General features: G+C 40.5%; 1 protein-coding gene across 1 annotated transcript in view; it reads right to left on the bottom strand.

The window, feature by feature from the left end:
• lrrc7 (leucine rich repeat containing 7) overlaps positions 1-22,082 on the bottom strand; it is a 501,081-nt gene that overhangs the window by 19,233 nt on the left and 459,766 nt on the right. Inside the window, exons 25-27 of the mRNA XM_069938447.1 lie at positions 3,534-3,815; positions 2,521-2,613; positions 2,377-2,436 (exon numbers count right to left, since the gene is read on the bottom strand). Coding sequence (XP_069794548.1) covers positions 2,377-2,436; positions 2,521-2,613; positions 3,534-3,815 — 435 coding nt within the window. The remainder of the gene's footprint in view (positions 1-2,376; positions 2,437-2,520; positions 2,614-3,533; positions 3,816-22,082) is intronic.

The following is a 22,082-nucleotide window of genomic DNA, read 5'->3' as shown; positions in this document are numbered from 1 at the left end:
CATGGGTGCCCGATGGGTCCCAGCTTCGCCTGCCTGGTTGTGAGCTTTGTGGAGCAATCCATGCTGCAAGCTTTCACAGGTAAGGCCCCTCAATTCTTCCTCCACTATATTGATGACTATATCAAAGCTGCTTCATATACTGCTGATGAGCTCATCAACTTCATTCACTTTGCTGCCAACTTCCACCCAGAACTCAAATTCACCTCACGTCAAGTCACTTTTATTTGTCATTCATACCATAATTACTAATGCAATGCACAGTAAACACAAGATAGCGTTTCTCCAGTACCATGGAGCAGATTGACATAAAGAGGAGTTAAATATCAAATCATAATACAATTAAAAAAATCCATGATATACTAGTACACATGTTCCAGGAATTGAGGAGCCTGATGGTTTGGGGAAAAAAACTTGCACAGTCTGGACATGAGGGCCCAAATGCTATGGTACCTCCTTCTAGATGGCAGAAAGGAGAAAAGTTTACAAAAGGGTGTGAGAAGTCCTTCACAATATCACAAAGTTCTTCCCCATGCATTGTGTGTGTTGATGTCTGTCATGGTAGGAAGAGGAATCCAAATGATCTCCCTCACCTGGTCCATTTCTGGTGACACTCTCTGCTTTCTTGATCTCTCTGTCTCCATCTCGGAAGTCAAGCCTTCCACTGACATATTTTACAAACCCACCAACTCCCACAACTATATTGACTATACTCATGTCTTCACACCCAGTCTCCTGCAAGGATTCTATCCTTTTCTCCTAATTTCTCTCCTCTGTATCTGTTCCCAAGATGAGGTCTTCCAGTCCAGATCATCTGAAGTGTCCTTCTTCCACAAATGTGGCTTCCCCCCACCACCATCAACTCAGTCCTTACTCACATCTCCTTCATTTTCTGTAATTCTGCTCAGGCCCCCTTGTGGTGAATTTCTGCCAAGCTGCCTGTCTCCCCTCTGGCGTGCCTTGCTGTACTAATATTGGCTGTGCATTATCTAAACTGATAAGGACACTCCCCTTGGGTATAACTGTATATGCACCTATTGTCTTTCATTATTGTACCACGAGTTTCTGCTAATAAAAACAATAAATGCTTATTGTTTGACCACATCGCCTTTGTCGACTTCATCAACTGGCACTTCACCCCTCTGCCCCCAGATGCAACAAACACAGGATTCCCCCTATCCTCACCTACCATTCCACTAGCCTCCACATCCAACACATCATCTTCCATAATTTTCACCAAACATGATCCCACCACCAAACACGATCCCACCACCAAACACATCTTCGCCTCTCCTCCCCACTCTACTTTCTGTAGGGACCATTCCCTCCATGAATCCCTTGTTCACTCATTCCTTCCTACCAATCTCCCCCTTGGCACCTTCCCCTGCACCCACAGGAAGTGCCACATGCACCCACACCTCCTCCCTCACCACCATTCAGGATCCCAAAACAGTTCGTTCAAGTGAATCAACACTTCACTTATTTATCCACGGGAGTCATCTACTGCCCCCATTGTGGCCTTCTCTACAGTGGAGACTGGACGCAGACTGGGAAATCCCTTCACTAAGCACCTTTGCTCTGTCCGGATTGATGTCAGGGATTTATCAGTGGCCAACCATTTCAGTTCCGTGCCCCATTCCCATGCTGACATGTTAGTCCATTATCTCATGCACTGTCCCAACAAGACCACCCATATGTTGGAGGTGCAACACTTAATTTTCCATCTGGGCACTCTCAACCAGATGGCATCAACATCGACTTCACCGGTTTCTGCTAGCTTACTCTCCATTGTTCCTCCCTTCCTTTTCCCTTTCTCTTCCTTCCTCCAGCTTTCCACCCCCTTCCCTCTCCATTCACAGAGCCATCTCTTCTCCTCTTGCTTGCTAGTGTGCCCTCCCTCCCTTATCCACCTATTACCTCCTGCCTTTGGGAATGCATTCCTTCCCCCTCCCCCGACCATTTTGTTCGGGTGCCTGCCCATATTTTTTCATGCCTCAATCAAGGGCTCAAGCCCAAAATGTTGGTCATGTAACTTTTATCTTTGCTTTATGAAGAACACTGTTGAACCTGCTGAGTATCTCCAGCTTTGTGTTTTTACTTTTCTCATAATCTGTTGTTTTTAAATCACATTTAAAATAAATAAATTGCCTACCAGATTAAAATTATAATCTGATTTTAGGGAGAAAATTGTGGATGGATGCAACATTTTTAGAGAAACAAATTCTGCACTACAGTACCTAATGGATGATTTTTGATGTTTTGAAATTATGACTGAATTATTCTCCAAAATAATTGTGTAGAAAAACATTGTTCCCAATTTGTGGATAATTAAAAAGCATGCTATTTATTGTTAATGAAGTACCAGCTTTGCTGACTTACACCATTTCCCTTTACCATCTGTAGCTGACTTCTGCTCATCCTTTGATAGCTGGCATCCACCTATGGAGGGTAGGGCAGTGTTACTGTAGCCTACAAGTAATCATGGAAAATGCAATTGCATTTCATTTCGATGTTTCTGATTACCATATCAGATGGCTTGAATGGATTCCCTTGTCCACTTATTCCTCCACTTATACTGAAGCCAAGACCAGGGTTCTTCTCTATTCTTACACAGAACTGAATTAAAAAGAAAACAAAAAACAGGTAGTTAGTTTAAGTACAGTCATGAAGACCATTTTGGAATAAACATGGTAATAATCAAGATGCTGTAATTTATCATAGGAGAGTTTATCTGGTGATCATTTCTATTGGATCAGTTGTTATGTCCACTTTCTAGAATGGAAATGAGCGATTCTGATCATAAATGTCCTAAATTTGATTTAATATCAGAAAATACTGGAAACATTCAGTATATGAAGTGACATTTATGGAGAGATAAACAATTTTTGATAGGACAGAATAGCATGAAATTATTTGAAGTTGAGTATCGATTATATTGTAATATTGTAATTTCTTGCCATGGTATCCACGGGACTCTGAACATCATCGTTCTGTGCATCCTGCCAAAACTAAACCCCCTCTGGAGCACCGACATTTACAGAGAGAGGCAGCATTTCAGGTTCAGATCCTTCATCAGGACTGCATCACTCCTTCTGCCTCACTTAAATTCTGTTCCACGGAATATTAAACTCAATTTAGGTTATTTGTACTCTGTTTATTTGTGTACTGAGGGTTCTGTCCAACAGCATTTTAAGTATCTAGGGCAAAATATTGTTCATAGTTACTGGTTTTCCTCTGACACCACAAGCAGTCTTTTGATCTGATCCTGGATATTTATCTTTATTGCAGTCAAGGCAGATACTATTTTAGTCAGACATGTATTCATTTTGTCAGTGAAAAACTGGCCAGCAATTATTAACAGAATACATGTTCATTTTCCTCCTTCTGGTTTGGTAATAAAAATGATTATAATATCTTGTGGCTGCAATGGCATAGTCCAAATATTGACAAACTGATGTTAGGACTTTACCTACTGAATGTTCAAGTGTTTTATTTATGAACATGTTTAACTGGTAATACAAGAATAACCATTTTACCTGCTCCTGGTAGCTTTCTGAACTCTTTTGAGCTTTAACACTTGTAAGACATCTGCTGGGTTGAGCTGGTCGAGCACTAGGAAGGTTCTGTGTTGATGAAATGGCAATCTGCAAGGGCTTCTGATACTGCTGGAGAGTCACCTTTGACACAGCTCCTTCATATTGCTGTTCCCTGGATCGATGCTGTAGGCTTTGCGGCGAAGACCCTAAAGCACTTTGCCCTTGAAGAGGGTGGCTACCTGCCTGTGGGTAATTCAGCCCATTAGGCAAAGATTCAGGAAGCTGTAAAGGACAATCATTACAACTTACACAGACAGATAAATGAAAAAAAAAGGACACAGGAGACCTAATTGATGAAGACACCAAAACCAAAAAATGTAGTCCATTTCTCAAATGTACATACACAAATATTAAATGAAACACACAGCAAAATGGGAACTGTTCAATTAAAAGGTCTTAATTTCCAGTTTCTAAAGAATTCCTTGTATGGGAAATTGCTGAAGTAGATCTGAGGAGATAATATTTTTAGAAAAAAAATAACTTGCTTATGAGTAATTAATTGATAAATTAACTCAAGAAGCCTTTGATAGTTCTTTATTTTGATAATAAAGGTAAGGAATGATCGAATCAGAAGCAAAGAATATAGCAGAATATTCAGTTATGGTAATTTAAAACAAGGAAATGGTGCCCAGATATAGGAATCTTCCATGTGAGGAATTAATAATAGGTATTTAATAAAATTTATTGTGATTTTGCTCATTTGCACTTGGGACATAAGGCAAGAGCTTACAAAATATATATAATCAGTGGGGTGAAATGGGAACTACTGGAGAAGTAGGACAAAATAGAACAAGTCTGAACAATAGGAATTGAGGTCAATGGAGATATTCTTGGACTGAAGCAGGTCACAGATGCATTTCAAGCCTTGATACTGGAAGTGGATATGTTCTGAACTAGCAACAGCATGTGAATTCGAAGGTGGGAAAGGACAGCAGAAACACTCCTTGTTTTGCTGGTGAGAGAGGAATCATTTCTAGTACAAAACACACAATGTGAACAGTTACAACTTTTCTGTCAAAAATTAATTTAGTTATGCTTCTAAGTCTATGTTTGACCTGTTTTATTATTTTATTTTATCTTATTGGCTATCTTGACCACATTAATTAATGTAATCCAGGTTTACCCATATTTTACCAGCAGATTGGTGAGTACATAGGTAGATGGTGCCCAATAACTGCATACTTGCTCTTGGGTCGACATCTACTCCTGAAGAGCATGCTGAAATGTCAAATTTAAAAAATAAAGACCTCAGGAACAGACAGTATCCTCAACGAAGTTCAAAAGCTTGGCAGCAGAAAGTTTCAGTCCCAAATTCATTGTCTCATCATCAATATCTAGGAATTTGGACATCCTAGAGAAGCTGTAATTGTGACCACCTCAACTTGGAGGCAAATCTAACTGGTAATTGCTACAGGGAAACACAATTGATGAAGACACCAAAACCAAAAAATGTAGTCCATTTCTCAAGTGTACATACACAAATATTAAATGAAACACACAGCAAAATGGGAACTGTTCAATTAAAAGGTCTTAATTTCCAGTTTCTAAAGAATTCCTTGTATGGGAAATTGCTGAAGTAGATCTGAGGAGATAATATTTTTAGAAAAAATATCTCCTCAACCACCATCTTCCAATAGATGAAGAGCTAGTCCCTGAATCATCATGTCGATTCCATTCACACAGAACACTCATGGAGATTATCTTCACTGTGCACCAACTCTAAGAGAAATGACTTTACTAAAGCTTTAGACTCTGGTACACTTTATTCAAATTCAGTTGCCAACAGAAATTTGTCTTCTATCTTATCTTTACCTCATGATAACATGATACTAATCATTGGGTCCACAACAGAGAGCTAATCTCTGTGAAGACCAATGTTAAAAATGACTACATCATTATCTCAAAACTTGGTCAGATTTTCTCACCACAATGGTGAATCTCGTCTCCAAAAACTTCCTATGGGAGTGGAGTTCATTTTCAGAACTAATAGGAAACTATTCAACCTGAGGCAACTACACTCCCACAGAACCAAAATCATTCAAACCTTGGTAATTAAATTCCAGCTTGCATACAGCACCCTCCATAATGTTTGGGACAAAGACATTTTGTTCCTTTATTTGCCCCTGTGCTCTACAATTTTAAATTTGTAATCAAGCAATTCACATGTAATTAAAGTGCACATTCCAGATTTTATTCCAGGTTATTTATATACATTTTGGTTTGACCATGTAGAAATTACAGCACTTTTTATACATAGTCCCCTAATTTCTGGCCACCATAATGTTTGGGACATTTGGCTTCACAGGAGTTTGTGAGAACTCAGGTATGTTCAATTGCTTCATTGAGGCAGGTATAAGAGAACTGCTTTTCCTTTTTAAATATTTTTATTGATTTTCACAAATAAGCATGCGTATACAAAATATTCATGGAATGCATAATATTAATGACCAATTAGATAACTCACCAAACTATAAAATACATATAACAAAACCATAATACAAAATTACATCAAAAAGATTTTTTTTAAATCACATACAGCATGATTCCAAATCCCATCCCCTAACCCATGGTGTATGACTAAAGAAAAAAATGTATTTTGTTCATGAAATAAAACTGCAAATACTAAAATTCAAAAATAATATTATGCCTCAAGGTTATGAAATTAATTCAGGAATTGTCCCCACAGCATTTGAAACCTTACACTTGAATTATTAATTGAATAACGGATTCTTTCTAAGCTGCTTTTGAACACATTTGGAGTCTCTTGTTACCATTTTTCAACATGAGGTCCAGAGTTGTGTCAATGAAAGTCAAAGAAGTCATAATGAGGCTGAAAAACAAGATGAAAACAGTAGAAGAAATCACCTAAACAGTAGGATTACCAAAATCAACAGTTTGGAACATTATTAAGAAGAAAGAGTGTACTGGTGAGCTCAGTAATCCCAAAGGAATTAACCTGTATTCCAAAGAAGACGTCCACTGCTGATGGCAAAAGAACTCTCATCATGGTGAAGAAAAATCCCAAACATATGTTTGACAGTTCAGAAGCACTCTTCAGGAGGCAGGTGTGGTCAATGACTACTGTCCTCAAAAGACTTCATAAATAGAAAGAGGCTACACTGCAAGATACAAATCACTAGATAGTCAAAGAAAGGATGGCCAGATTGCAGTTTGCCAAGAAGTATTTAGAAGAACCCGCAGAATTCTGGAAAAAGGTCTTGTGAACTGATGAGACCAAGATGAACCTGTATCAGAGTGATGGCAAGAGCAAAGTGTAGAGATGCATAGGAACTGGCCAAGATCCAAAGCATACCACCTTTGCCATAATTTGCATCTGGCAGTGTAGCTTCTGTATTTCTGTTCATGAAGCCTTCTGCAGAGCCTAGTCATTGACAATATCCACACTTGTCTCCTGAAGTGCGTTTCTGAACGGTCAGACATACATTTGGGGATTTTCCCTTATTATGATGAGAATTCTACTGCCATCAGTGGTGGATGTCTTCCTTGGAATACCAGTCCCTTTGCGATTACTGAGCTCACCAGTACTCTCTTTCTTCTTAATGATGTTCCAGACTGCTGATTTCAGTAACCCCAAGGTTTGGGAGATGTTTCTATCGGTTTTATTCTTGTTTTTTAGCCTCATAACGGCTTCTTTGACTTTTTATTGGCACAACTCAGGTCCTCATGTTGAAAAATGGCAAACATAGATTCCAAAGGTGAACAAACATTTAGAAACTAGCCTAGCTCTCTTAGACCTTGACTAGTGAGACAATGAAACATACCTAAGCACTCACAAACACCTGTAAAGCCAAATGTTCCAAACATTATGGTGCCCTGAAATGAGGCGACTATGTATATAAGAAGTGCTGTAATTTCTAAATGGTCAAACCAAAATGTCTACAAATAACCTTGAATAAAATCTGGAATGTGCACTTTAATTACATGTGAATTGTTTAATTACACATTTAAATCTGTGGAACGCAGGGGCAAATCAAGGAAAAAAATTGTATTTCTCTCATACATTATGGAGGGCACTATATGTTTGCACATGCACACATTTGAAGGCCAAGCATTCACGTGTTGATGGAAACAAAGGAGAGGATAGATCTTGTATTCAAAAAAGGTCAACCTCTTCTGTGCAACACTGCCACCGGATACTAAAGGTTCTCAGTGGAAAAACCAGGATTCTTCACACATCTTGGGAGTCATCCCTCAGTCATCAATCAATGGGAAATTCTACAAAACTATTGGAAGGATATGAAAACCAATGTTGGTGATCTGTCCCAGGATTAACATCCCCAGCCCCAAGTTGTAATACCATTCACTCCGCTTTCTTGAGTAGATATGCTTGATATCTGACTCCCAGGATGATGTGCTCAAAGTCTCCTCAAAAAATTGCTATATCCCTAATTTCTAGGAAACCTTGGCCACAATCAATTAAAATGAAAAAGGAACATTTGAGATACCATGAAGGACCTCAAGACTTGCATCATGATCACAGAGAAGCTCAGTGTAAACAGAAGAAGGAGCACACCACCTTGCAAACAATCCAACTCCCCACTGCCTGTCCCATGTATTGAGGTGTCTGGGTTCTCGCTTTATCACTTTATCAGTCATTAAGACCCAGAGTGGGACCAAGTAAGCTTGATCCCATGGAGTAGGTCAAGATAAGGGAGGAAAAGAAGCAGGCAACTAAGTCTATTCTTGGTCAATATTTATTTTACTGGGCTATATTACGTTTAATTCTATTTCACCAGACATGTTAAAAAATGAGTAGGTCCAGTAGCCAACTCTACAGGGACAGGGGAGTTCGTTAAAAGCTATAGAAGGAAGATGGGAATGCTGACGGGCAGGAAGGTTTCACCACAAAAAAGGCAAGCTTCATTTCGCATAAAGTTTGAAAAATATAAAATAATTTTGATGAATACAGTGAAAAGGCACAACCGATTTTCACCAACTTTCTTTCCCTGATCTCCTAAAATAAATTCTGTTGTTCATTTTAAACCATTTTTGAGCTGGTCTCATTTTATAACACAAATGTTAGTAAATAAAGGGAAATTGATTCCATTACCAGATAGTTCAAGGGCGGATTTTAAAATTTGGACACAAGGAACGTGTGATGAGAGGAAATACTGTTTTTATGTAAAGAGAAATTATGACATGGAATTGTCTGTTCATAAAATTCATAGAAATAGAATCAAATCAAGGCTTTCAAGAGGTCTATGAAAAAATGAGAATGGGACTAATGGTTGACTTGAAGAGCAGGCAGTGAGTAGAGCAAACAATCAGTGGGCCAAATGGCTACGATATAAATAAAATTGTTCTTCTAAGGCTGACTAATATATCAATCTTCCAGAAACAAATCTTTTAATTCAGTAGAACTATAGCAATGTAACTATCTGATATAGTTTCAGATCATAATGCCAACAGATCCAATGAATGAGAAGATATTTCCTTAAAAGTCACATGGTACTTCTGGATGGACTTGCGGAGCAATAGATTAAAATATATTTTGAATAACTGTCAGGGCCAGTAAAAAAAAGTGAGACAAGGAAGGACACATCAAAGAGAAATTTAATCGGACGAGTGGGTAAACAGAAAAAAAAATTATACACACAAATACAGAGGGGAATCAAAGAAACACAGAGAGACTCAGCAGTGAGGGGCAAAGGAATAATCAACATTTCCATGTCACTTTCTATAACCATATACAGCACAGAACAGGCCAGTTTAGCCCTACTAGTCCATGCCGGAACAAATCCCCACCCTCCTAGTCCCACTGACCAGCACCTGGTCCATACCCCTCCAATCCTGTCCCCTCCATGCAATTATCCAGTCTTTCCTTAAATGTAAATAACGTCCTTGCTTCAACCACCTCTGCCGGAAGCTTATTCCACATCCCAACCACCCTTTGCGTGAAGAAATTTCCACTCATGTTCCCCTTATAATTTTCCCCCTTCAATCTCAAACCATGGCCTCTGGTTTGAATATCCACCACTCTTAATTGAAAAAGCCTATCCACGTTGACTCTCTCTGTCCCTTTTAAAATCTTGAACACTTCCATCAAGTCCCCCCTCAATCTTCTACGCTCCAGAAAAAAAGCCCCAGGTTGCTCAACCTTTCTCTGTAACTCAAACCCTGACATCCTGCCAACATTCTCGTGAACCTTCTCTGCACTCTCTCTATTTTGTTTATATCCTTCCTACAATTTGGTGTTCAAAACCGCACAGAGAATTCCAAACTTGGCCTCATCAATGCTTTCATCATAACATCCCAGCTCTTGAATTCAATACTCTGATTTATGAAGGCCAACATTCCAAATGCCTTCTTCACCTCTATCTATCTGAGTACCAACTTTGAGGGTACTATTTACCACAACTCCTAAATCCCTTTGTGGCTCTGCACTCGTCAATTGTCTACCATTCAATGTATATGACCTATTTAGATTTGCCTTTCCAAAGTGCAACACTTCACACTTATCCGTATTAAATTCCATCAGCCATTTCTCAGCCCACTCCTCTAGCTTTCCTATATCTCTTTTTAAGCTATGGTAATCTTCCTCACTGTCCACAATACCAGCAATCTTTGTATCATCTGCAAACTTACTTATCCAATTTACCTCCACTTCTTCCAGATTGTTAATATATATAACAAACAATAGTGGACCCAGGACGAATCCCTGAGGAACTCCACTAGTCACCGGCCTCCAATTTGACAAACAATTTCCTACCAGTATTCTCTGACACCTCCCATCCAACCATTGCTGAATCCATTTCACTACCTCCTTATTTATACCTAATGCCTCCACCTTTTTTCCTAACCCTCCTGTGGGGTACTTTGTCAAAAGCTTTACTAAAGTCTAAATAGACAACATCCACAGCCTTCCCTTCATCAATCTTTTTTGTAACCCCTTCGAAAAACTATAAGGTTTGTTAAGCATGATCTACCCCTGATAAAACCATGCTGACTACTACCCATCAATCCCGGCTCTTCCAAATATTTGTAAATGTCATCCTTCAGAACACTTTCCATCAACTTACCCACCACAGATGTCAGACTCAGGTCTATAATTTCCAGGCTTACATTTGGACCCTTTCTTAAACAACGGAACAACATGAGCCACCCTCCAATCCTCTGGCACTACCCCCGTGACCAGTAACTTCCTAAATATCTCTGTTAATGACCCCACTATCTGTACACTAGTCTCCCTGAGTGTCCTTGGGAATACATTGTCCGGACCTGGAGATTTGTCCACCTTTATCTTTTTTAACACTGCCATCACTACCTCCTCAGTTATCCTTATATGATTCATGACCTCCCCACTATTTTTCTTTACTTCAACTGGTACAATATTTTTTTCCCTAGTGAATACCGAGGAAAATAAATCATTTAAAATTTCCCCCATCTCCTCTGACTTTTCACATAGCCTACTCTCCCTGTCTACAAGGGGTCCAATTCTATCCCTCACTAATCTTTTACTTTCAATGTACCTATAGAAACCCTTTGGATTTATTCTTACTCTGCCCGCCAAAGCCTCTTCTTGCCTCTTTTAGGCCTTTCTAATTTCTTTCTTAAGATTTTTTCCACACTCCTTGTAGTTCTCTTTCAATTTCTCATCACCCTGCTGTTTATACCTCTTGTACACCTCCCTCTTTCTCCTAACCGAATTTCTAATATTCCTCGAAAACCAAGGCTCCCTATGACATCCAGCCTTTCCTTTGATCCTCACTGGGACATATCTACGCTGTACTCTCAAAATTTCTTCTTTGAATATTCTCCATTTACATCCTTCCCTGAAAAAATCACGTCCCACTCAATACTCCCCAAAGCCATTCTCATTCCTTTGACATTTGCTTTTCTCCAATCCAGAACCTCAACTTCTTTGCTCTTCCCTAAAACTAATAGAGTTGTGATCACTAGACCCAATTTGTTCTCCAACATTAACCTCAGACACCTGACCTATCTCGTTCCCTAACAGGAGATCCAGTATTACACCGTCCTGAGTTGGTTCCTCTACGTATTGATTAAGAAAACTAACTTGCACACATTTGACAAACTCTAGCCCATCCAGCCCTCTTACTGTATGGGTATCCCAATCAATGTGAGGGAAGTTAAAATCTCCCATGATCACTTCCTTATGTTTATTACACATATATGCTATCTCCTTACAAATTTGTTCTTCCAATTTTCTTGGCCCATTTGGTGGTCTGTAATACACTCCTATTAGTACCCTCATGCCTCCTCCACCCCTCAATTCCACCCAAACAGCTTCACTGGATGATCTCTCCAAAGCATCCTGCCACCTCACGGCAGTAATGTCCTCCTTAACAAGCAGAGCAACTCCTCCCCCTTTTTTTTAACCCCCTGTTCTATCACATCTAAAACAAAGGATTTATTCTTACTCTGCCCGCCAAAGCCTCTTCGTGCCTCTTTTTGGCCATTCTAATTTCTTTAAGATTTTTTCTACACTCCTTGTAGTCCTCTTTCAATTTCTCATCACCCTGCTGTTTATACCTCTTGTACACCTCCCTCCTTCTCCTAACCAAATTTCTAATATTCTGGAATATTTAGTTGCCAGTCCTGACCCTCCTGTAATCATGATTCCAAGTGCCAATCCATGCTCTAAACTCGTCTACCTTGTTCACTATGCTTCTTGCATTAAAGTACACGCATTTCAGAGAATGACCCTCACATATATTCCCTATTCTACCTTTTACCTTAACCTCCATCCTTCCTTTGTTATCTTTATCATTCTTAACTAGGTGGCCATGCACCCTAGACACTGCTCGCAAACTCTGCTCTCCACCCCCCCTGCCAAACTAGTTTAAACCCTCCCCCACAGCTCTTGCAAATCTGCTTGCCAGGATATTGGTCCCCCTCCAGTTCAAGTGGAGTCCGTCCCTTTTGTACAGGTCCGACTTTCCCAGAAGAGATCCCAATGATCCAAAAATCTTATCCCCTGCCCCCTGCACCAGCTCTTTAGCCATGCATTCATCCTCCACATCCTCCTATTACGACCCTCTCTAGCGCGTGGCACCGGCAGCAATCCAGAGATTACTACCTTAGAGGTCCTGTTTTTTAACTTCCTGCCTAATTCTATGTATTCCTGTTTCAGGACCTCATCCCCACTTCTAACTAAGTCATTGGTCCTCACATGGACCATCTGTCTCTTCCACCCATTCCTCCCCCATCTTGCTCTATCTCTCTCCTTACTGTCTCTGCCTTTCTCTCATCTCCATCTGTTCATCGCCTCCCTCTTCACCTGGTTCCACCTTTCACCTGTTAGACCCTACCTCGCTGCTCCCTCTCACCTCATTATATTGGCCATCTTCCCTCCACAACTCTCAGTCCTCATGTAGGATTTTGACCCAAAATGTCGACTATCCCTTTGCCTCCACAGATATTGCTTTGTCTGCTAAACTCTTCCAGGAATTTGGGGTTTTTTTGTTCTAAATTCCAGCAGCCATGATCTCTTGGCTATCCCAACCAGTTTGGAAATACAATATTTTCCCAACAAAATGAATTGTCTTGAGCCTTCTAAATGTATTTGTTATTTTTTTGACGAACATTTTTTAGAAATCTGACAATGAAAGAACTTGTATTTATATAGCACCAGTCTGTGATATATGTTATAAAATACTTAATCCACAATAAAAAATGGAATTCACAAGAATGTTGAAGAATGCAGTCAGGAGAATCACCAGCTAATCTGAGATCAGGGATAGTTAAGCTGTTCCCACTCTGCCACTGTAATTTCATCAGAAATACCACATTTCCAATAAACCTGTTGCATTGGAGCACAAATAGTTTTCAGGAAATTTGTACTCCAAATTATAAATGGAAATATAATGCTGCATATTCTGATGGCAGTGGCACACAGAACTGCCAGGATTTATTCTCAGAGGTGACAGCAAGTTGGGAAATACAAACTTACTGGCCAAGCTCTGTTGGCAATTTTCCAGCTGAGCTCCGCCATTGGATTCTGCACAAGTCCAGTGATGTAGAGGAACTTGCTGAAATTCGACACAGAATCTGCTCTCAGATCCTGTGCCACTGAATATGGCACAAGTTCTGTAACCACATTAATTTTAATGGAGGTTTTTATGGCTGTAAGGGAAAAAAAGTAATTTTCAAAACTTATTTATATTTGCAATAATGTTGGAATTAGTTTAGCATTTTATGTTTTAAATTATTTATTATTCAATTATTTTTAATTGTTAAAACATTCACTTTTAATAGCATTTAAATGTTTCTGCATGTCTGTGACAGTAAAAAAAAACGAGAAACATTGGAGCTTTTGACAGAAACTAATGGGATGGAGATTCTTGATAGTCAAAGTTTTCCAAAGGAATTTCAGGGGAGAAGTTGTTCTAGCCATTCAAGTGACCCAATTACATGGCTTAATAATTTTCAAATTCAGGTCTTCTTCTGCTTGCTCAGATTCAGGTCAATTTTGGACAGAAAGATTGCTTTTCCAGATATGGGCGAGTATGTGAAATGATGCATTTCAGCCGCAAATGTAAGCAGTGAGCCGCATTCAGCAAAGTCCTGGTTATTAATCCACTTCAATAAGCTCATTCAGGGGAGAACATCTGCCACCCGTCCTTATTCAGTCTTATGTGCCTCCAGACCCACCCCACGTGGTTGAATCTTTAATGCCCTCTGAAGTGACCAGGCAAGCTATTCAGTTGCATCTTTATCGTACATTCAACGAAGAAAGAATAAAACTGGATGCCATTGACCTATTCTGAATTTGATGTGATAAGTCACTCTTAGCACTGCCAAGCTATGTCCTGTTCACAAAAAGCAGACAAGTACCATCTGGCTAATTAGTGCTACACTATCTATTCTAAATTGGAGTCATAGACTCAGAGTTTTATATCACAGAATTAGGCCACGTTGTCCACCTAAGTTAGTCCTACTTTCCTGTGTTTGCCCCATACCCAACTAAACCATTCCTATCTATTGTACCTGTTTAAATGACTTTTAAACATTGCTGTTGTTGACACCTCTGCTACTTCCACTGGCAGTCATCACCCTCTGTGTGAAAAAGGTCCCTCTTAAATCTTTTCTTCTGTATCTCAAATCTATGCCCTCTAGTTTATACTCCACTATCCTGTGAAAAAAGTCTCACACTTCTTACCTTATCAAGTTCTAGCTTATTGTCATAGGACTGTTCATATATATACACATCCAAAAACATTTCTCCAGTTCACAGGAGAAAGACATATTACACAACACATAAAATGTAACTTAAAGTTAATGAGATACAATTCAAAGCTAATAAAATAAACATTAAAGAGACCCCAATGGTGAAACATCAGTCTCACAGTCTGATGCTCCTGTACTTCTGTCCCGATAGAAATAGGTGAAAGAGATTGCAGGTTGGATAGTAGGAATCGCAACAATACTTTAGGCCTTGTATATACAACCCACCCAGTAAATGTCATAAATAGGCTGGAGACCCCAATGATCTCAGCAGTTTTAATAATCTGCTGTAGAGTCTTGCAGACTGGTTCTTTACAGCTTCCATACCACCCAATAATGCAGCCTCAATTGTGGTCCTGTAGAAAGTTATTTACGCCTCTCATGATTTTATATACTTCAGTAAGCCCATCTTCTCCCCCACCCCACCCCCCACCGCCCCAACCTCCTATGCTCCAGGGTAAAAAGTCATCACATATAACCATATAACAATTACAGTACAGAAACAGGCCATATCGGCCCTTCTAGTCCGCATTGATTTAAGTGAAATTCCACTAGTTCCATCTACCTGCTCTCTGTCCATAACCCTCCAACCCTCTCACATCCATGTACTCATCCAACCTCCTCTTAACTGACAAAATTGACCCTGCTTCAACCACCTCTTCTGGAAGGTCATTCCACTCAGCCACCCCTCTCTGAGTGAAGAAGCTTCCTCTTATGTTACTTCTAAAGTTTTTCCCCCTAACCCGTCTCTCCTGATAATTCAAGTCTGCCAGTCTCGGTTAACATTGTCATACATTTTTACTGTACCCTATCCAGCATAACAATAGACTTCTTATAGCTGGGTGGGTGACCAGAATATCCCAAGTGTAGTCTCACCTTGTATATTTGTTAACAAGAGGTCCCTGCTCCTGTATTCAAAGACAAGCATCCCAAAAACTTTCTTCACCAGCCAATCCACCTGTGTCACTACTTTAGTGGAACAAAGTTCCTGTATCGCTAGACGGCTCCACCGTCTACTGTACATGTTCTGCCTTGGTTTAAGAAACCAAATTACAATACCTCACATTTGTCCAAGTTAAATCCCAACTGCAATTTCTTAGTGCATTTTCCCATAATCACAGATTCTGTTGTTATCGGAGATAACCTTCACTATCCATTAAACTATCAATTATGGTGACAATTAAATTGTAAATACAGATGAAAAACAACAGTGGATCCAGCATCAATCACTCTGGCACACTACTGGTCACAGGCCTCAAATCTGAATGACCCTCCATTACCAATCTGAATCCTGCCATCAAGCCAATTCTGTATCCAAGTGACCAGCTCACACTGTATCCCATGTGATATAAACCTTCTGGGCCAGTCTACCATGTGGGACATTGTCAAAGGCGTTGCTAAAGTCAACTTACTGCCCTGTTTCATTACTCTTCTTAGTCACCTGTTCAAAAATTGATCAAATTTGTGGGGCATAAATCGATACGAACTAACCTTAATATGTCATTGCCTATCCAAATGCATGTAGATCCTGTCTCTCAGAAACACCTCCAGTAACTTGCCCATGTTTAGCATACCATTCTGTAGTTTCCTGCTTGTCCTTGTAGCCATTTTTAAATGAGGGCATAACAGAATCACCTTCCAGTCTTCCAACACCTCTCCTGTGGCTAATAGGTATCACCAGATCAATGGAAGTTGTCATCAACACTAAGTAAGTACTTTATTGTGATTGCGTAAGAAAATGCAACAAAACTTTTAAAAAGCAGCTGTGGTACTCACAAATACAACATACAAAAACATACAAAACAAGAAAAACAAGAATAAAACGGCATTAAAAGAGTACAACATACAAATACACTAATTGGCGGAGGTTAATTCTTGAATGGCTCTGGGATAGAAGCTGTTCTTGAGTCTGTTTGTCCATGAATTAAAGGACCTATAATCATCTACCCGAGGGCAATAGGTCAAACAAATGATAGCCCGGTTGAGTAGAATCCTTAAGGATATTAGCTGCTTTCTTGATACAGCGAGATTGAAATAAATTCTCCAAAGGTGACAAAGACAAGCATCCCAAATGATCTTCTGGGCTGTATTGATAACCCTCTGAAGATCTCTCTTACCAGATGCTGTACAGCTGGCAAACCACATGGGAATGCAATGTCAGCAGGCTTTCAAAAAAGCAGCGATAGAAGGACAATCAATAACTTCTCCTGTAGATGAATTTTCCTAAGGATTCTCAGGAAATGGAGACATTGATGTGCCTTCTTGACTATAGCAGTGGTATTAATAGTCCATGAAAGATCCCCAGCCAAATGCATTCCCAGAAACTTAAAAGCCATAACCCTTTCCACACAGTGCCCATTAATGTACAATAGCACTGTGGTCATATGCATCTTGGCGCCTCACAGTTCGGCGGGCAGCAACCTCCTTTGAAGAAGACCGCAGAGCCCACCTCACTGACAAAAGACAAAGGAGAAAAAACCCAACACCCAACCCCAACCAACCAATTTTCCCTTGCAACCGCTGCAACCGTGCCTGCCTGTCCCGCATTGGACTTGTCAGTCATCAACAAGCCTGCAGCAGACGAGGACATACCCCTCCATAAATCTTGGTCTGCGAAGCCAAACCAAAGAAAGAAGAAGAAAAGAAGAATATGGTTCCTCCTGAAATCCATTACTAACTCTTTTGTCTTCAAGGAATTCAATACCAGATTATTTTCCAAGCACCACACTGACAGCCTGTGGACTTTGTCCCTAAAGGCTGACTCGTCGCCCCTTGAAATGAGCCCAATCACAGTTTTGTCATCTGCAAATTTTATGATGGTATTAGAGGAATACTCGGAGACATAGTTGTAGGTATAAAGATAATATAATAATGGGCTCAACACACAGCCCTGCGAGGAACCAGTGCTAAGTGTGAGAGTAGGGAAATAATGAGTGCCTATTTTTACAGTCTGGGAACAGTTTATTAAAAAGACCTTGATCCCATAGACAAATTGATCTGGAAAATCCTATGTCAGTGAGTTTACCAACCAGTCTACCTGGAATAACAGTATTAAAAGCAGAACTAATGTCGATAAAAAGCAACCTCACATACCATCCTTGTTGTTCTTAGAGGATCAATGCTAAGTGAAGAATAGTAGCAATAGCATCCACAGTAGACCTATTAGCCCTGTAAGCAAACTGGTGTGGATCAAGGGTGGATGGGAGAATGGCTTTAATGTGTTGCAAAACCAGCCTCTTGAAGCACTTCAAAATAACCAGAGTTAAAACAACTATACAAAAGCCGTTGAAGCCCTTGATAACATTCTTCTTAGGCAGTGGAATGATTGTAGCAGCCTTTAAGCAAGGCGGAATAATAGATTTTGACAGGGTCCTCTTGAAAATCTTCATGAAGCCATCAGAGAGATGGTTCGCACACTCCTTCAGCACCCAGCCTGATACACCATCGGGCCGGCGGCTTTCCTTGTGTTCACCACTCTAAGCACCTGTCTCATCTCATGTTCTTACACAGTGAGGACATGACCGCTAGGGGCCAGTGAGTGCATTGCATCAATCTCTTCCACTTACACTTCAAATCAAGCAAAAACACAATTGAGATTCATGGCCAACCTAACATCACCATCAACAGTCATATCGTTGTTGTTTTTATAATTAGTGAAATGCTGGATGCCCTGCCACATTCGGCATGGTTTGGTATCATTAAAGCAGTCCTCAATCCTCCTATAGGCCACTTTAGCATCCCTGATACCTCTCCTCAAGTTGGCTCCAGCTGCACTATACAATACACTATCACCTGAGCTATTACGATCCCTGAGAAGAATTTTAACCTCCCTGGACATCCAGGGCTTCTGCTTGTGATACACCCTGATCCGTTTGTCGATGGTGACATTGTCAACATCATTCTTTATATATCCAAGTATAGCAACCATTTACTCCTCCAAATCCTGATTTTCAAAGATGTCCCAGTTAGTCCATTCAAAGCAGCACTTAGTAAGAACCTACTGTACTTGCTGATTGCCATAGCATGGATTTTGTTAGGCCCACTTGTTTCTAGACCTCATTACCACCTGTTCTAAACATGGACCATAAAGCAGAATACCAAAGGTGAGGTGAGTGTGTGATTGCCCTTGACATTGACAGCATTTGTACAGATATGGCATTAGATTTCAGATGTATTGTTAGAGTACAGACATGACATCACATACATCCCCGAGATTCTTTTTTCTGCGGGCAAGGCAGAATTAACACATCGATAGTGCAAAAAAAAAACTGTACACAGCGTATACATGTAAACAAATTAAGAAACAAACTAACTGTGCAATGCAGAGAGAATTTAAAAAATCAATAAAGTGCATAAGTAGGAGTCCTTAAACAAGTCCCTGATTGAGTTTGTTGTTGGGGAGTCTGATGGTGAAGGGGTAGCAGCTGTTCCTAAAACTGGTGGTGTGGGTCTTGTGGCACCTGTACCTCTTTCCTGATGGCAGCAGCAAGAACAGAGCATGTGCTGGATGGTGTGGGTCTTTGATGATTGCTACTGCTCTCTGACAGCAGCGTTCTCTGTAGATGTTCTCGATATTGGGGAGGATTATGCCTATGATGTCCTGGGCTTTGTTCCCTACATTTTGGAGGGCTTTATGCTCAAGGATATTGGTAACCCTATACCAGACTGTGATGCAGCCAGTCAGCATACTTTCCACCACACATCTGTAGAAATTTGCCAGGGATTCTATGTCATACCAAACCTCCGCAAACTCCTGAGGAAGTAGAGGTGCTGATGTGCTATTTTCATGATAACATTAGTGTGTGGGTCCAGAAAAGATCCTTCAAGAGAGTAACTCCCAAGAACTTAATGTCACCTCTGATCCCCCAATGATCACTGGATCGCATACCTCTGGCTTTCTCTTCCTGAAGTCAACAAACAGCTCTTTAATTTTGGTGACATTGAGTGCAAGTTTGTTGCTGGTACACCATTCAGCCAAGTTTTCAATCTCCCTCCTGTACGCTGACTCATTATTGTTCATTATACAACCCATTACCGTGGTATCGTGGGAAAATTTGTAGCTGGTGTTGTTGCCGTACTGAGCCAGACAGTCGTATGTGTAAAGTGAGTAGACCAGGGGCCTAAGTACACAGCCACATGGCAAAGCACTCCAGCAAAAATAAAATCAATAGCATCAAAGTAAAAACATTCCAATCATGCCGTGTGAGGTGGCACTTCAATTGTGAATCTGCAGGGGTAAATCTACTGCATTTGGTGCTCCTATTGTGGCCTCCACTATGTCGGAGAGACTGGATGCAGACTGGGAAATTGTTTCACCTTCACTCTGTCTGCTGCAAGAGCAAAAATCTCCCAGTCGCAACCCATTTCAATTCCCTACCCTATTTCCATGCCAAAATGTTTGTCCATGATCTCATGCACTGCCAGATTGAGACCACCCACAAAATGGAGGAACACCTCCTCCATTTCTCCACCCACCCCCATTTTTTCTGTTCCCTTATCCCCATGTCTCTGTTCTTCTAGCTCTCTCTCTCTCCCTCTCTCTCTGGGTCTCGTTTTCTCCAGCTCTGCATTCAGAGAGCCACCCCTCCTCCCTCCGATCAATTCTCTCACCTGTACTCCTTTCCATGTCCAAGGCCTGTTGGCCTGCGCTCCTGAATATCTTCTTCCCTTCTCCCCCAGCATTTTTATCCTGACATGTGCCTTTACCTCCTATGAGCTGCTGAGTTCCTCCAGCATTTTTGTGTATTAACTACAATCACAGCATCTGTGTTTCACACTATTCATTGCCATTATACTTTGTGCAATGACTGTGCTGATCAGAAGTCCTTCATTCATTCATTCAGGCCTTGCTTCTTTTCCAGGCCTTCATTCATTCATTCAGGCCTTGCTTCTTTTCCAGGCCTTCATTCATTCATTCAGGCCTTGCTTCTTTTCCAGGCCTTCATTCATTCATTCAGGCCTTGCTTCTTTTCCAGGCCTTCATTCATTCATTCAGGCCTTGCTTCTTTTCCAGGCCTTCATTCATTCATTCAGGCCTTGCTTCTTTTCCAGGCCTTCATTCATTCATTCAGGCCTTGCTTCTTTTCCAGGCCTTCATTCATTCATTCAGGCCTTGCTTCTTTTCCAGGCCTTCATTCATTCATTCAGGCCTTGCTTCTTTTCCAGGCCTTCATTCATTCAGGCCTTGCTTCTTTTCCAGGCCTTCATTCATTCATTCAGGTGCCTTGCCATTTGGTGTGGGCAATCATGTCTCTCCATCTCCCACAATCTCTGACCCTTTGAATTGTAGTTGTTGGTGAAGGCTCCATCTTTGAGCTAAGACTGTACTCGATGTTGAGTTCATGATTATACAAGGGGAAAAGTACTGAAGTAGTTTTCCGTTGCCTTCTTCAGTTGCAGTGTCCATACTGGATAGGTAACCCTGGCCATTGAGCAGCAGATTTATCTGCCCACCATTTTTAGTTTTATAACCATAAATTCCAATTTGTAGAATCTGCTTGTAAAAACCATCTACAATCCATCACTTTATGTGAACCTGACTGGGAGGCTTGCCCAAGGCTATTGGACCAAAGGAGAGCCTTATACCTCCTTTTGCTGTGTAATTGCGCTGCACTGACACTGACAGGTCTTCACAGTAGAAGATATTCAGGGCAGCATCCAAGGCCAAACCATCTTCTGTTGCTTCATCAATGATCTTCTCTCTATCATAAAGTTAGAAATGGGAATACTCACTGATGATAGTAAAATGCTCAATTCTATCAACTCCTTGGCAAAAATGAAGTCTAACTGTAGGCTGACTTGTGTCAAATAGCATTCATACCACAAAAGGACCAGGTTACAGTAGAGAGTCCAACCATTCACTTTTTCAATGTCATAACGCTATCAGCATGTTACAGCTCACCAAAAAAATCTATGTCAACACAACAGCTACAAGAGTGTGTTAGATATCATTTCCATTAACTACAAGCACAAGTTAGAAGCATGATGGAATACTCAGCACTTGCCTTGCAGTTCAAACAATTTTCAAGGAACTTGGCACCACATCCATCTTCCTAAGTGTTCATTCCCTCCATTATGAGAGGACAATTTCAGTACTGTGTTACACACACTAGGACAGAATTCCGAATCCTGAGACCCCAACACCAAGGAGGAGAAAAGAAACATGAGGATGGGAATTTCACCACTGGCAGGTTACCTTCCAAGTTGCATACCATCTTGTTGGAAATATATTACCAGTCCTTTACCAAAGATGCATCCAAATCATGGAACTCCCTCCTCAAC

Source organism: Narcine bancroftii, chromosome 5, assembly GCF_036971445.1.
Source record: "Narcine bancroftii isolate sNarBan1 chromosome 5, sNarBan1.hap1, whole genome shotgun sequence".
NCBI lineage: Eukaryota > Metazoa > Chordata > Chondrichthyes > Torpediniformes > Narcinidae > Narcine > Narcine bancroftii.
Note: the sequence above shows the minus strand (reverse complement) of the source record. Positions and strands in the feature narration are given on the sequence as shown.